This window comes from Jaculus jaculus, chromosome 4, assembly GCF_020740685.1.
Source record: "Jaculus jaculus isolate mJacJac1 chromosome 4, mJacJac1.mat.Y.cur, whole genome shotgun sequence".
Classification (NCBI taxonomy): domain Eukaryota; kingdom Metazoa; phylum Chordata; class Mammalia; order Rodentia; family Dipodidae; genus Jaculus; species Jaculus jaculus.
Window position 1 is genome coordinate 22666842 of NC_059105.1, and position 15569 is coordinate 22682410.

Here is a 15569-nt window from a genome sequence, read left to right on the forward strand (position 1 = left end):
AAGGGGTATAGCAGTCAGTCTGCAGTGGAAGGCAGAGTGATGTCCCTTGCTCTGTTTCCATGACTGGGTTGTCGCTCTTGGCAGCTTGTTGGGCATCTTGTACAGGGTTGGATCAGTTATTTATGTGGCGTGGCATGATGGGACAAGAGGAGTTAAAGAACAACATCGCACAACAGGGAGGCAGTGCATGATAGGTGACACAGTGGAAAATGGACTCAATTGAAAACATGTCCCAGGGTTGAGGTAATGAATATTTATGGTCGTCAGTGAGCAAACAGCAGATAACATTCCTTTAAAAATTGAATCCATGTATTTCTCAGTGGTTAATGTTTCAACAGAACATGTGATATCAGGAGGAGACAAACTCAACGAAGTGTACCGAAGATAGTCACACAGAATGTAAAATAGACGGACTACCCCTTTGTACCAGCCACACTGTCCTGCCGAGAAATGACTCCATACAACGTTCATTTCAGCTGAGAAATTCCAAAGGCAAGCTGACAGTATGGCACAGGCCTGCTGTTAGGAGCAGGGGCGTCAAAGAACAACGTGTGGCCATTGTCTGGGTTCTGGCCTGTGGTACATGGCAGCTGGTTGGTAAATGCCAATGGGTTATATGCAGTGGAAGTTCCCTGGACTAGAGGCTGCTGAGTTCAAACTTCTGCTAGTGTGAAATTTTATATGAGACTTAGGGCACCTTCGATGAGATCTTACATCTTGCTTATCTAGTTTTTCAAGTAGAAAACTCAACACAATTATAGTTTTTATCATTGCATTCTATATCCATGTATTCTGAAGGGTGTCATCTTATTACCTTTTTGCCCATTCATAGATACTGAATAATCTAGGCTCTTAGAAAAGTCGATCATATTTTACTGCCATTTAAACTTGCTTTGCATTGGCGTGTATGTGATGTGTGTGTGAGGCCAGGAGTTGATGTCAGATATCTGCTTCTCTTGCATCTCTACCTTATTCTTTGACAGGATCTCTAAGTGAACTCAGAGGTTAACAATGCACTAGCCAGGGAGCCCCAGGAATCTACCTGTCCCTGCCTCCCCAGTGCTGGGAATACAGGTGCATGCCGCCATGACCGGCATGCTGTGTGGGTGCTGGGAATCCACACTCAGGTCTCTGTGCTTTTGTGGCCAAATGCTTCATCACTGAGCCATCTTCCTGGTAACGCTTTCACTTTCAAAAGTGTATTGTTCCTAATTGAGAAAGTGAAATTTGGACATTATGGAAATAACAACAAAAAAATCTTCCAAAATTCATTAAAGCATGAGCTGGGTTAAAAATTGACATTTCCCTTTTATATATGCATGGAAATGCCCTTATCTATCTATCCATGCTGAATTTTCCTGAGTATTTTAATGGTATCAATCAAAATGACTTACAAATACACTTCTCAATGCCAGCATATCACTATAGTATGAAAGGCCAACATAATTTATGTAACTACATACACAATCTAGAGCAGTAATTAATTACTTTGAATTTTTCACTATTGAAAAGAACGCCCTAAAAGCCAGATGCAGCAGGTGCAGCACACGTCTGGAGTTCTTCTGCAGCAGCAAGAGGCCCTGGCCCACCCATGGGTGCTCTCCCCTCCCCCTTGCTGTCTCTCTTTCCCTTTCTGTCCCCTTGACTGAAATAAATTAAAAATATTTTTAAAGAATACTGTAGGGAATTTATAGGCAAACAGTGTATTTTCGATGACTCATTAAGGTAGATGCACCATTTATTAGCAGTTTAATAAACCTAAAATGATAGCTGGAGATGTGCTACAACTAAGTGTGTGTTTAGTTTATTTAGAAGCATCTTTGTAGTCAGCTATTTCTGCTGCTGCTCTGATAAATATCTGACAAAAATGACTATGGAGTTTGAATGTAAGATGCTCTCCATAGACTCATGCATTTGAGGACTTAATCCAGCTGGTGGTGCTGTTTGGGAAGGCTGGGGAACCTTTAGGAGGTAGAGCCTTGCTGGAGGAAGTGTGTCACTGGGAGCAGGCCATGGGGTTTGACATCAGCTCTGATGGCTGCTCTCTCTACCCACTCCCTGCTGGTGGGGCCATGTGGTTCACTTCCTGCTCCTGCCGGGAGGCTGTGTCCCGTGGAACCAAGAGCCACATGAAAGCATTATCTTTCTGCCGCTGCTTCCAGCCAGGTCTTGTGTACAAGCCACAAGAAAGTAACCGATACTGCATGGCTCAACAGTTGATTTTAGCTCACAGTTTCAGAGGTTTAAATCCCCCGTAGTGGGGAGATAGGGGGGCAGACAGGAAGTAGTGACTGTCACACACAAAACAGTATTAAGAGTTGGGGATGTAGCTCTGTGGTGGAATGCTTGTGCAGCATGTGAAAGGCCCTGGGTTCTATGCTCAGCTCTGCAAATAAATAAATAATCATTATGTTTCCACATTGGTTAAAAATGGCAGCGTGCCTTTAGTTTTCCCCCTGCTTATGCCATGAGCATTGTTGACTGCTACAAACAGAAAAGGAGAAATCACACCTTGATTTTGACTCACTGAAGTACGTCAGATAAATGAGCAGAGCTTGGACAACACACTGCAAGGCGCCTGACACCCTGTGCCCACAACTTGCCCTCTAAGTAGGTTTCCATGCATAGATTAGTGCTTGCCCACTTCTGGTTAGAGAGGCTTTTCTTTTCAGATGGCAGTGGCCACTGAGGAGACTCAAAACTCTTCAGAGTGCTCAGGAGAAGGGACAGTGGAGTGTTCACTAAATTAGACATCTCTATCACAGCCTCTACATCCCAGGGACCTTTGAGGACGTGGTAGCAGAAAGAATGGGAGGTTCAAAGAGTGGCAAAGAGTGTTTTGGAACACTGGCTTCTAGACACAACGAGATGCCTGAATTCATGAGATCACAGTGGCTGTCACGACCTGCAGAAGACATGCATAATACTTGGACCATCAACATGATGCTATGGATGATCAAGGAGGGCAAAAAAGACATCCAAGTAGCAGAGGAACTAGCAGGGAAAACAAAGGGCTCAGTGGAAAGAGGAAGGACAAAAGAAAGCAATGGTGGGATCATGACCAAAATACATTATGTGCTTGTATGAGAATTCTCACTAAAAATTAAAAATAGCCACAGGTAACCACGATTTATACTTTTGCTCCTCTGAGAAAATTCACAACATATATTTTATCAGTAATGTTGTAGACAGCAGATACATTTATCACAGGAAGATGTAAGAGCAAGCAAAAAAAATAAAGCATTGGTTATAGTGTTCATGCTATATTTTACAAAGAACAGAGGAGGTTTCTCATTCTTGCTGCTACCACCAAGCTGATGTGACAAGATGCGACTCTCAGCCTCTGCTCTGCCAAACCATGATGAAACCTCCCCTCAAGATTGTAAGCTGAAATATCTGTCTGTCGGTGTGTGTGTGTGTGTGTGTGTGTGTGTGTGTATGTATGTATCCATCCATCCATCCATCCATCCATCCATCCATCCATCCATCCATCCATCCATCCATCTATCTATCTATCTATCTATCTATCTATCTATCTATCTATCTCCATCCATAAATCAGTTCTCTCTCACTTTTGGTTAGAGAAGCTTATCTTTCCTTCTATATGCTGCTTTTGGTCAGGCATTTTGACCCAGCAACAAGAAGGTAATTACAACATAATATTGGTATTGAGAAATGGGGGCATTGCTGCCATAGGCCTGACCCTTTTGAACTAGTCTGAGGAAGGAGTGTTGGAGGATTTGGAACTTTGGATGAGAGAAACCTTGCAGTGTTATAAACAGAGCTGGATAGACTATTCTGTTGACAGTTTAAAAAGCCTTAATGCACAGAGAAATGTTCAGCATTGATTTATGAGGTTTCAAAGGGGGCAGGAAGGACTTTGTCGAAACTGGGCTAGAGGCAGTTCATGTGATATTCTGGATGCATTCTGCCTATGTCCTGACAACTGGAGCAAAGTTGAATTTGAAAGTAATGGACTGCTGTGTTTGGTGGGGAAATGTGAGCAGGTTCAGATCCCAGACACAGAGACTGCGTCAGGGGCAGTTGTGTAAGAGCTCACCACCACGGAGGAGGGAGGACAAGTCAGCTGCTCTGCACTGGGAGAATGGGGGGAGTGCTCTTTGGAAGGGAGGGGTCCTGAAGGGAGAACACTGAAGCAGTGTTCTCCTCAGGTTTGCTTCATGTCCACCTGGGACTAGTTTTGGAAGTATGACAAATGCATGAAATGGAAGTCATTGGATTTGCAACATGCTGTTCTGGGGAGACGCCCCTAGCTAATGTGATCATGGTCATAGTCCTTGTATAGAGGTCACGGGAGGTCATGGAGCTGTGAAGATAAGCCATGGGTTGGCTGCACTGGAGACCCCAGGGTTTTGGAAATGCCAGGACTATGGGACTTCGGCCAAGGAAAGCTACTTGCTCTGGCTTGGGTGGGTCTGCCAGAAAAACAAGCAGCCACGGCTGGTGGGATGGAGTACTGAGCTCAGAGACTTCATCGTGGGTCTGGTACCCCAACACGAAGCTGCAGGATTTGATGTTTGCTTTTCCGATTTTCAGTCTTCCATCAGTCTCATCTTGCTTTGCTGTGCTGCCTTCTTCTTATTACTCTTTTTTTCTTTTCCTTTTTTTCTTTTTTTGGTTTTTGAGGTAGGGTCTCACTCTAGCTCAGACTGACCTGGAATTCATTATGTACTCTCAGGTTGGTCTTGAGCTCATGGTACTCCTCCTACCTCTGCTTCCTAAGTTCTGGGATTAAAGTTGTGTGCCACCATACATAGCTTCGTGCCTTGTTTTTGCAATGGGAATGTTTACTCTGTTCTACTATGTATTGGAACTTGTATTTTGAATTTACAGAGTAACAGATAAGAGACTGTCTCAGGTGAGACTTTGGGATTTTGAGCAGTGGTGGGACTAGTAAAGACTGCGGGGGATTTCCACGTTGGACTAAATGTATTTTTCATCATGAGATGGTCAATGACACATGGAGGCCAGGGAGGAATGTGACAGTTTAAATGGGAAAGACCCTCCACAACCTCACGTGTTTGTGATTAAACCTCAGACTTAGTGCCCAGGCGATGGAGCCCTGGAGGAGTTGTGTCACAGGGAATAAGCCTGGAGGCTTATAAAGCCAACGCCCTCTTACCAGAGATCACTCACTTATGCTGCTGTCGTCCAGCTGATGGGAGAAGATGTGATGCCCAGCTTCTGCTCTGTCACGCTTTGATGGAACTTCCCCTCAAGTCTGTAAGCTAAAAATAAACCCTTTCCTCCCTCCCCCCCCCCCAAAAAACCGTCATCGATGAACTCTAGGCCACTGCTTCTAAAGATGGACTGTTGGTGTTCTCGTTGTCTTGGTGGGCTCTGGACACCCGTTCCCGCACAATGCTGATGTGCAGATATGGAACTCCAGCCTGAGATGGGTGTGTCTCTGGGCCTTGCCCAGTCTGGGCTTCGATATATTACTTTGGTTTCTTTTCCCTTTTTAACCCAGTGTAGACTTTTAATATTGTCATTTATTTATTTGTAGAGAGAGGGAGTGTGAGTGGAGGCATGCTAGGCCTCTTGACACTGACAATGTTCTCCAGACACATGTGCCACTTTGTACATCTGGCTTTGCATGGGTACTGGGGAATCTAACCCAGGCTGGCCGACTTTAACCACCGAGCAATATCGCCAGCCCCAGTGTAGACTTTTGAAAAAATATATTCTTGAATATTTGAGAAAAAGAGAGAGAGAATATAGTTGCTCCAGGGCCACCTGCCACTGTAAACCAACTCTAGATGCATGTGCCGCTTTGTGCGTCTGGCTTTTTGTGGGTACTGGGGAATCAAATCCAGATTTCAGGGTTTGAAAGAAGCTACTTAACTGCTGAGCCGTCTCTCCAGCCCCAGGTGGACTCTCAAGAGTGATGTGGTTTCTTTATTGGCAGCGTGCTGCCGGCTGGGAGTCTTTCTCTCTAGCCCTTCTTCCTGGCTCTTTCCCTACAGGCTGCCAGACCTATATGTAGCCCCCCAGCCTCATGCGCTGCCCTTTATAGACATTTCCTAATGACTCCTCCACATGTGATTCCATGGGGACACCTGTGTCTCTCGGGACCCACACTAAGCAGGGATTTGGCTCTGTTCACTGGCTGCCATGGTTGGCATACCGCAGTTTCTTATTGCGCCTGTGTGCTCCAGTGTTTACACTGCCCTGGGCCATCTCTGTTCAGTATCTCCTCATTTATGAGCACAGTGGTTTGAAGAAGGATCTAACAGTGTCTTGTCCTGTTAGTGTCTGCATTATTTATGGTGCATTTGTAGTCCATTTCTCCTTCCTTTGCTTGGTATCGTCAGAGCTCTGCATGTTGTTAGTAGTTTTCAAAGACTCTGTTCCTGTCTTGGTCTGCACTGATGCTTAAGTACTCTTACCTGCAGGCACCATGGGTCCCCCAGCAATGTAGTTCCTTCAATGGGCCAGAAATGATGCTATAGTACCTTAGTGGGGGTTCCCTCTTCATTTCTTTAAGTTACAATGATTTTTTTTTTTTTTTTTGAGGTAGGGTCTCACTCTAGCCCAGGCTGACCAGGAATTCACTATGTACTCTCAGGGTGACCTTGAACCTACAATGATCCTCCTGCCTCTGCCTCCTAAGCGCTTGGATTAAAGGTGTGTGTGTCAACACACCCAGCTTTTTAATGAAAACTGAGCTGTCAACAAATGAGGACACACCAAGAGTGGTCACCATTTCTGGTGTGGCTGGCATTGTAGAGCTGGCTGGCAGGGCCAAAGAGTTGCATCCAAATGCCTGAGGGTTGTCACGTGGACATGAAAGACTATGTGCTCTGAGTGCCCATGGGGCTGACACCCATTTGGGAGGGTCAGCAGGATCCCCGGAAGTAGTTTCAGTGAAGGAGAGAGGGCTCTGGGACTGAAGCGCTGAGGCCATGGAGCCTGCTTTGGACCAGCCTCTCTCCATGACACCCAGAACTCCTCACAGTGGGAAGGCTATGGGGTCTGTGGAACCCCATGCCTGGTCCTCACACTCACACGTGACACTCACCTCCCGTGAGGAAGGCAGTGATGGTGGTCTGCGCATCGCTGTGGGGGGGCCCGGTCCTCCTGCTGGCTCTGAGGCAACAGGCGGCCGTGTGAAGTCCCCCAGCTGCCGGAGCTCAGGAGCAGAGTCCTCTCCGGCTGAGGCTCAGAGCAGACCCCAGCCCTGGCGACGCAAGTGCCGAGTGGGAGGCCGAAAGCGGAGAGCCCTGCTGAGCTGTGCCAGACCCTCGGACCACAGAAACCAAGAGCACACTGATGCAGTTGTTCTGAGTGGCCGTGTCTATGGTGACACTGGCATATGGCAAGACATTTCAAATGTTCCCTTCCAACTCTGTGGCATTCTCCACCACGGGGTACACTGGACAAAGACACAGAACTAGGGCCATGTGTTGCAGGTTGGCATTCATTTAGTCATGTTTCAATAAAAAATACTACAAGTGATTAAGCCATAACTTATACCCCTTGCTTAAGACAACTTTGAGCCTGTATTGCATCAGTAAATGTCATAGGAAACAAATCCATGGTTATCAAAGGAAGGTAGAAAATTAGCATTCTCCCCAAAGCCAGTACTGACTAAGCCAGAGGCCTTGGCAACAGCAGACATGGCCTATCTCCGACCTTTGCTCAGTGGCTTCCATGTTCAAGCACTCTGCATCTCCCAGGGGTGTGTGCAGGAACACAGCCGTCACCCTCTCTGGCTGCCTGGTAGGATTACGTGCAGCCATATGCCTCCATTCTCTCACGCCACCTATCTTACTTTCCTCTCTTTCCCAAAAGGAACCTTCTAGAGGAGACATGTGTCTTGATGACACCGGGCTGTCTGTGGGGGAACTCACCATTCCCAGGAATATCATCTCCTCCTCTCTCTCTTTTTCTGTTTTCTTGGATTGATGGAAACCTCGCCAAACCTGGAATCAAGCACACGGGTATTAGGGTCAGACACAGGGCAAAACCAGTACCACCATGCTGCTTCTGCCGTAGTGATTGCACCCCTCAGGCCTCAGACTCCAAGACCGCAGGCTGTGTCTGCCGAATGGGCTGCCTGTTTAATCACAGACAATAGTTCTGAAGAACAGACATCTCAGAAATGATCTTTACATCTCCTTCAATCCTATTTGTGATGTAACAGAAACTTCTGGATGGCAGAAGACTGAAGCTAGAGCTAAGGAAAATTTTCTATTCGCAAAGAAAAAAAACTCTAATGTAATATGGGGGCATGCCACAAAGAAGCTTCAAGGAATTGTATAAATTAAGCCTTCATTGGGACACTGAAGCCCTAGGTTGCCATAGAGATGGACAGAAAAAGTGACACCTTGTCCTACTGTCCTCTCCCAGTCCCAATCAAGTACAACTAGGGACACTGTCTTGCTCTTCTGGTTTCATTTTGTGCCCATGTGCCTGTTTCCTCTCAAACCTGATTCTAATTTGTGCCACACCATCATCCTCTTCATTTTCCTGTAAGTAACTCTGGCCTCTATTTGATGAAGATGGGGTACAACTTGGTGGTGCTCATCAGAGAGTAGGGGCAGTCCTGGAGACACTTACGGAAGGAACATCACTATTCTTGTTGTTAGTCATGGTTGCTGAAATGTTTTAAATGGTAGACTTTGCTATAAGCTACCAAGTGTTAATCCTCATTCCTTCCTTCTGTAATCATATGCTTGGACATGGATGTGTATTTTAAAAAAATCATCAGGAATTTACATCTTCACTGAATTTTAGCAATGTTCTTTCCAACAGTGGTCAGAGTTCTTTTTAAAATGCTTAAGTATTATGTCTAATACCTACATTAGAATAAAAATTAGAATAAAAATTAAAATATGTGGGCTGGAGAGATGGCTTAGTGGTTAAGCGCTTGCCTGTGAAGCCTAAGGACCCCAGTTCGAGGCTCAGTTCCCCAGGTCCCACGTTAGCCAGATGCACAATGGGGCGCACGCATCTGGAGTTCGTTTGCAGAGGCTGGAAGCCCTGGCGTGCCCATTCTCTCTCTCTCCCTCTATCTGTCTTTCTCTCTGTGTCTGTCATTCTCAAATAAATAAATTTAAAAAAATTAAAAGTATTTAAAAAAAATTAAAATATGAGCAAGTTTAATGAATGGCTTCCCAGGGTAAGTTAATACATCTTTCTGAAGTATACAAGCTCACTCCAGCTTTGCTACTGGCAAGATGTTGGCATTTTGAATTTAGGTGCTCAGCTCTAAAAATTCTGGGGTGCCTTTCCAGCTGTGACAGGCAGCTGGTCCCCAACTCTAGGGACACCATGCCCCTTCGTACTTTCTGAATCTGGAGTGCAGCAGTGCTGGTATCGACCACTTTATCACCCAACATCTTCATTTGTTTGGCTCTCAATTCCTGAAGGTAGATTTGCTTCATGAACAGCGCTCTGAGGCGGCCCTGCCGTGCCCGCTCGGCAACCTGGACGAGCTTAACGGCTTCTTCCAAGGGTATGCTCTTCACCGTGTGGCGCTGTGAAAGGACAGCACGAATCGCTGGTTACACATCTGAGCCACATTCGTCCCCCCGCCCGTCGACCCCTGCAGCGTCCCAGGTGATATGGAAGCCGCAGGCCATCCAGTGCCACTTGCTTCCAAGAGAACCGTGGATAATTTTTTTTTTAATTTATTTTTTATTTATTTGAGAGTGACAGACACAGAGAGAAAGACAGGTAGAGGGAGAGAGAGAGAGAATGGGCGCGCCAGGGCTTCCAGCCTCTGCAAACGAACTCCAGATGCGCGTGCCCCCTTGTGCATCTGGCTAACGTGGGACCTGGGGAACCGAGCCTCGAACCGGGGTCCTTAGGCTTCACAGGCAAGCGCTTAACCGCTAAGCCATCTCTCCAGCCCCCGTGGATAATTTGATGCCAGACCCACTTCATGTTGTGGCCTTTGACTTTAGGTCTTCTATCCTCCCAAACAAAATGCTAGCAAGCACCCCAGAAGTTTTGTTTGGTGGCAAGTTATGCAAGAAGTCTCAATAAGACAGATTCAATAAAACTTGAGATGCCCACCAATACTTCATTAGCTTAATCATGGAAACAGGAATTAGAAACATATCTCTACCATAAGAACTTAAAATGTGCTGCAAGTAAATGCCTATTAAGCGTGACTTAATAAATATGAGTAACATTAAGCTTGTGTTAGGTCATTTACTTTAGTATATAAAATGTCTTCCAGTATTTATAAATTTGTATTTTAAAACATCCTGGGGCTGGAAAGATGGCCCAGTGGGTAAAAGCTCTTGCTGTACCAACCTGATGAGTGGAGTCTAGGGTCTCCAGCGTGGGCATTATCATATGGCAGTGGGAGGCAGAGTCCAGAGACTCCCCACTCATGGGCCAGCCAGTCTGGCATTGAGTGATAAATACGAGACCCTGCCTCAAACAAGGTGAAGGAGGGGACCACCACCCTAGATTGTCCTGTGTACATGCCAGGGTCTCTTGAGGGACTTTTCTTTCCTTCCCAGATGTCCCTCAGCTAAGAATTAAGACAGGCCAATGAGCAACTGAGAGGGCACCATGCACCTTGAGTTCCTGGGAAGTCACATGGCCCTTTGCCATTTCATGTCAATCACATTCTGCCTCTGCACTTAGGTAGGAGAGTCAGAGAGGAAAAAGTTAAGCCCAGTCGATATCTGACTCATTCTTAGAGACCCCAGGATGTTCCATGGTGTGTGGAAGTATGTGCAGGGTGGGCTGTGTGGGGTCTGCATGTGTGTGGTGGAGGAAGAAGTTGGGTGTCTGCACCACTCTTGCATCTTATTTCCCTGAGACAGAGTCACGCTGCATGCAGAGCGCTCTGTTGTTCAGTTAGATGGGCTGGCCAGGGACCCTGGTGATCCTCTTCTCTGTCCCTGCTTAACACTGGAGGTACAGGCATCTTGTTTTTGAGGCACAGTCTCACTCTAGCTCAAGCTGACCTGGAATTCACTATGTAATTTCAGGGTGGCCTCAAACTCATGGCGATCCTCCTACCTCTGCCTCCCAAGTGCTGGGATTAAAGATGTGCACCACCACACCTGGCTATATGTGGATTTTTACATAAGTGCTGAGGCTCAAACTCAGGTCTCTCTGCTTGTGCAATGAGCACTCTTACCTGCTAAGCCATCTCCCCAGTCCCTAGGGATTCTGATTTAACCCACAGCACATTATGGTTTCATCTTATTTTCTTGAAAAGCAATGATTACTTATCATACAAAAGCTATGCCATCGTCTACACATGACTAAGGAGGGGAGGCTCCTTCTTCACATTAGAACAATGTAGTCGCCTCTCACATAATCAAGAGCACAGAGAAAGGAAGCTCGGCCAATGATGAAAAATGCTGACATGATACAAACCACTTGAGGTATTTGCAATCCACTGTTGGTTAAGATCCAAGAAAGGATTTTCTCTCTTCCTTTTATGACGTCCAATCTCTCCTTCAAAAAATACTTAGGGATGGGGACATCTAGCTGTTGCTGGAGGAGAGAGAGAATAAACAGAAGAACATTCTATTAGGACCCAGGACTCAAGTTCCCAGAGACGTTATGGCAGAACAAGCACATCAGAGCGACCTGCCCTGCTTCCCATTGTCAAGGAAGCCCTGCCGGGCCACTGGACAGATGAGAAACCCGTGCCACCAGGGAGAGATGGGCAGTCAGAGGAGGATCCTAAGGATGGCTTGGAATTTTTCAGGAGCTCATATCAGTTAGGCCTCAGCTCACAGTCCCATCACGAATTGCTTTAAGGAGATACGGGATCCCTTTAGCCTATCTGAAACATGATTTGAGACAACTGCCAGGTTACAGAGATCTATGAGGTGAGCCCAATAATTCATCGTGACAACCATCAACTATTTGTGTATAGATGGTCACAATGTATTTTTCTAGAGAGCACACATATGAAACAATAAATATATGCCATTTATGAGTAATGTTGGCTCTGAACTAACCTTTGAAAAGTTAGTTGAAAACATTTTGGATCAACTGAAAGGAAGCATGACTTTTGAAATCTCTGAATGTCTTGGTTCTCAGTATTATCAATCTTTACTGAGTTTTTTTTCCTTATTAAAGTATATAGTTTTAAAGACTTTTCCTGGCAGTATTGTGTAATTTTTTAGCATGAGTAGACAGCAGTGTTGCTTGTATGTTACCAGACAGCTGACATGTATTTGTGTCTGTTCGTTATTATCTGAGCAGTTCCGTGCCGTGTGTACTGTAACCAACCTGTTGCCTATGAGAAACACGTAAGATAATGTATTCAGAGAGAATGTTACAAGTTTATGAGATATTTTCTATTTTGTTTTATATGTGTTATATAATGTACAAAAAAGGTCTTTTTTTCTAAGATTTTGGTTTTATTTGAACCCAAATCACCCTGTTACAAATGTCATCTATACAATTAATTTGTTTCATTTAGGAAACTTGCATTTTACACAATAAAAAGTATGTAAAAACATCTATTCCTTACTTTGCCAAATATTTCAAGTTAGTGGAAAGCAATGAACACTTGTCCTTTCCAGTGGGACGGTGAGTGGGAAGGACTTTTCAAGGCCATGCTGCCTGCTGCCGGAAGACCAATTAAGCAGAACACGAGGGTTCTGGTTCAGCGTCCCATTCTGGGCACACCTCCTCCGTGTCCTTCTCATCCCGGGAATTTGGGATAAGAATTCTCTTTCATGGCATTAGAGCAGACAGGGGGAACATTTTTAGGACACTAACCCAAGGACTTCTCAAAGGAGGTGATCACTCTCGTGTACCTAAACTTGGGGCTTGAAGGTGACCTGACAGCAAGGTACTCGAGTATGGTGATGCGGATGTTCTCTGGGTAGAGGACAGCCAAGGAAAAACAATGACACTCTTGTCTAATGCTGTGATACGGCTCATTGAAAAAACTGACCTATACCCATGTATGTGTGTGGTGTGTTGGTGTGCATGCATGTTTATATGTGTGGGTGGGTGCACATGCATGTGGAGGCCAGAGACTGAAGCCAGGTGTCTTTCTCTTCTCTATTTCTCTTCACTTTATTTTATATAAAAATTATTTATTTATTTGTGAGGAAAGAGGGAGGGAAGAGACAGAATAGGCACACCAGGGCCTCTAGCTGCTGTAACTGAATTCCACTTGCATGTGCCACCTTGTGCATCTGGATTTATGTGCACACTGGGGAACTGAGCTTGGGTTGTTAGGCTTTGCAGGCAAGTGCCTTAACTGCTAAGCCATCTCCGCAGCCCTTTTTACTTTACTTCTGAGCAAAGTCTCTCACTGAACTTGGGAGTTCACCTGATGCAGCTAAACGTAAGCCGCAAGGATCCTCCTGTCTCCACCTTCCCGCTGCTGCGATTCCAATCGTGCTGCCGGGCCAGCCTTCATGTGAGTGCTGGTGGGGGGGGGGGTGTCTGCGCTCGGGTCTCCAGGCTTGTGCAGCAAGCACTTTACCCACTGAGCCAGCTCCTGGATTTTATTTATTTATTTTTCTGATGTTATTTATTAGTGAGAGTGTGCAAGTGTGCATTTACAACTTTTAGGAAAAAACTTTATTGATATGGTTTGTGGTGGTTTGATTCAGGTGTCCCCCATAAATTTAGGTGTTCTGAATGCTAGGTTTCCAGTTGATGGAGATTTGGGAATTAATGCCTCCTGGAGGCAGTGTATTTTTAGGGGAGGGCTTATGGGTTTTATAGCCAATTTCCCCTTGCCAGTGTTTGACACACTCTCCTATTGCTATTGTCTACCATATGTTGGCCAGGGGGTAATGCCCACCTCCTTCTCCTCATGCCATCATTTCCCCCTTTTCCCAAAAGCTTCTCTTGGTCAGGTGATTTCTGCCAGCAATGTGAACCTGACTGAAACAGTAATGTTGGTACCAAGGAGTGGTGTCATTTGCTGCTAGACACCTGACTATGTGGCTTTGGCTTTTTGGAGCTGATTTTCAAGAGGAATGTGGGAGGTTTTGAAACCTTGGTCTAAGATATACCTTGTAGTGATGTAAGTACAGCTTGATGGACTATTGTGGTGAGAGTTGAAAGATCTGAATGCAATAAGAACTATGGACTGTGAGGTTTGGCTTATGAGAGTGAGAAAGAGCTGTGCCTGGGCTGGGCTAGCAGTTTGTGTGAGAGGCTTGCTGTTATGCCTGTGTCCTGAGAACTTAGGCAGGGTTACATTGTGTAGAAACAGACTGGTATGTGCACAGCAATATGACACAGAAATGAAATCTTTGGGCCCAAACTGCTGCCTGTTCCACCGCAATTGTTAGAGACATCATGACCTTTGAGATTTGGCCAGCTGACATGCACTGAGACAACAGGAAGAATCCAGACTCTTTGGAAGGGGCCACAATGCGGAAAGAGTGTCCTATTCTTCAGTCAGCTCTATTTCCCACTCGATTAACAAGTTGGCATCCCACCTGGTATTATGGAGTATAAGAAATGGAGGAAAGAGAGGGTCATTGAATTTGCAACATGATTTTGTAATTTGGGAATGGCCATGAACAGTGTGAAACAGGCTTGTTGGATTACCTGCGTGGAGACTCTATATAGCCATGACAATGAACCATAGGTTGTAGCAGAGACCCAGTGGAGAGGCCAGGACTATGAGATGGCTACCAAAGAGGGCTTCTGGCACCAGATGAAGTTTTCCAAGACTGTGAGTATCCTAGCTAGAGGGATGGAATTGGAACTCCAGAGACTTGTTGCTGGTTAGAATGATCAGACTTGGAGACTTGTCACTGAATTCAGTTGTTGGACTTGGAGCTACAGAGTTGATGCTTGCCCTGTTTAAATCTTATACTGCTTTAATATTTCTTTGCTCTAATCAATGCCATCTTTTGCAGTGTGAATATTTATTTATATGCCATTATGTGTTTTTTTGGGGGGGGTATTATGGCTCAGTTACAAGACCTTGGACTATGGGAATGTTTGAACATCATTGAGATTGATAAAATCTATGGGGACTTTTAAAGTTGGACTGAATGCATTGTATCTTCTATCATGTATGATTATCAGTTTATGGGGGCCAGGGGTGGAATGTGGTGGTTTGATTCAGGTGTCCCCCATAAACTCAGGTGTTCTGAATGCTAGGTTCCCACCTGATGGAGATTTGGGAATTAATGCCTCCTGGAGGCAGTGTGTCGTTGGAGGTGGGCTTATGGGTATTATAGCCATATATAGCTATATATATATATATATATATATATATATATATATATATATATATATATATATATATACATATATATACATATATATATACATATATATATATATATATATATATATATATATATATTATGGCCATATAGTGTCCTCTTGCCACTGTTTGGCACACTCTCCTGCTGTTGTTGTCCATCTGATGTTGGCCAGGAGGAAGTGTCCACCCTGCTCATGCCATGATTTTCCTCTGCCATCATGGAGCTTCCCCTCAAGTCTGTAAGCCAAAATAGATCCTTTGTTTCCCACAGGCTTCTCTTAGTCAGGTGTTTCCTGCCAGCAACGCACACCTTACTGCAGCAGGGACCACTAACGCTATTTCCCATCAGCCCTGGACAAGCTGTGTG

The 15569-nt window shown here is 45.2% G+C and overlaps 1 protein-coding gene across 1 annotated transcript in view; it reads right to left on the reverse strand.

The window, feature by feature from the left end:
* Window positions 1-15569, reverse strand: part of Iqca1 (IQ motif containing with AAA domain 1) — a 164603-nt gene that overhangs the window by 138823 nt on the left and 10211 nt on the right. Inside the window, exons 3-5 of the mRNA XM_004662272.2 lie at window positions 11371-11490; window positions 9312-9503; window positions 7875-7946 (exon numbers count right to left, since the gene is read on the reverse strand). Of these exons, the coding sequence (XP_004662329.2) occupies window positions 7875-7946; window positions 9312-9503; window positions 11371-11490 (384 nt within the window). The remainder of the gene's footprint in view (window positions 1-7874; window positions 7947-9311; window positions 9504-11370; window positions 11491-15569) is intronic.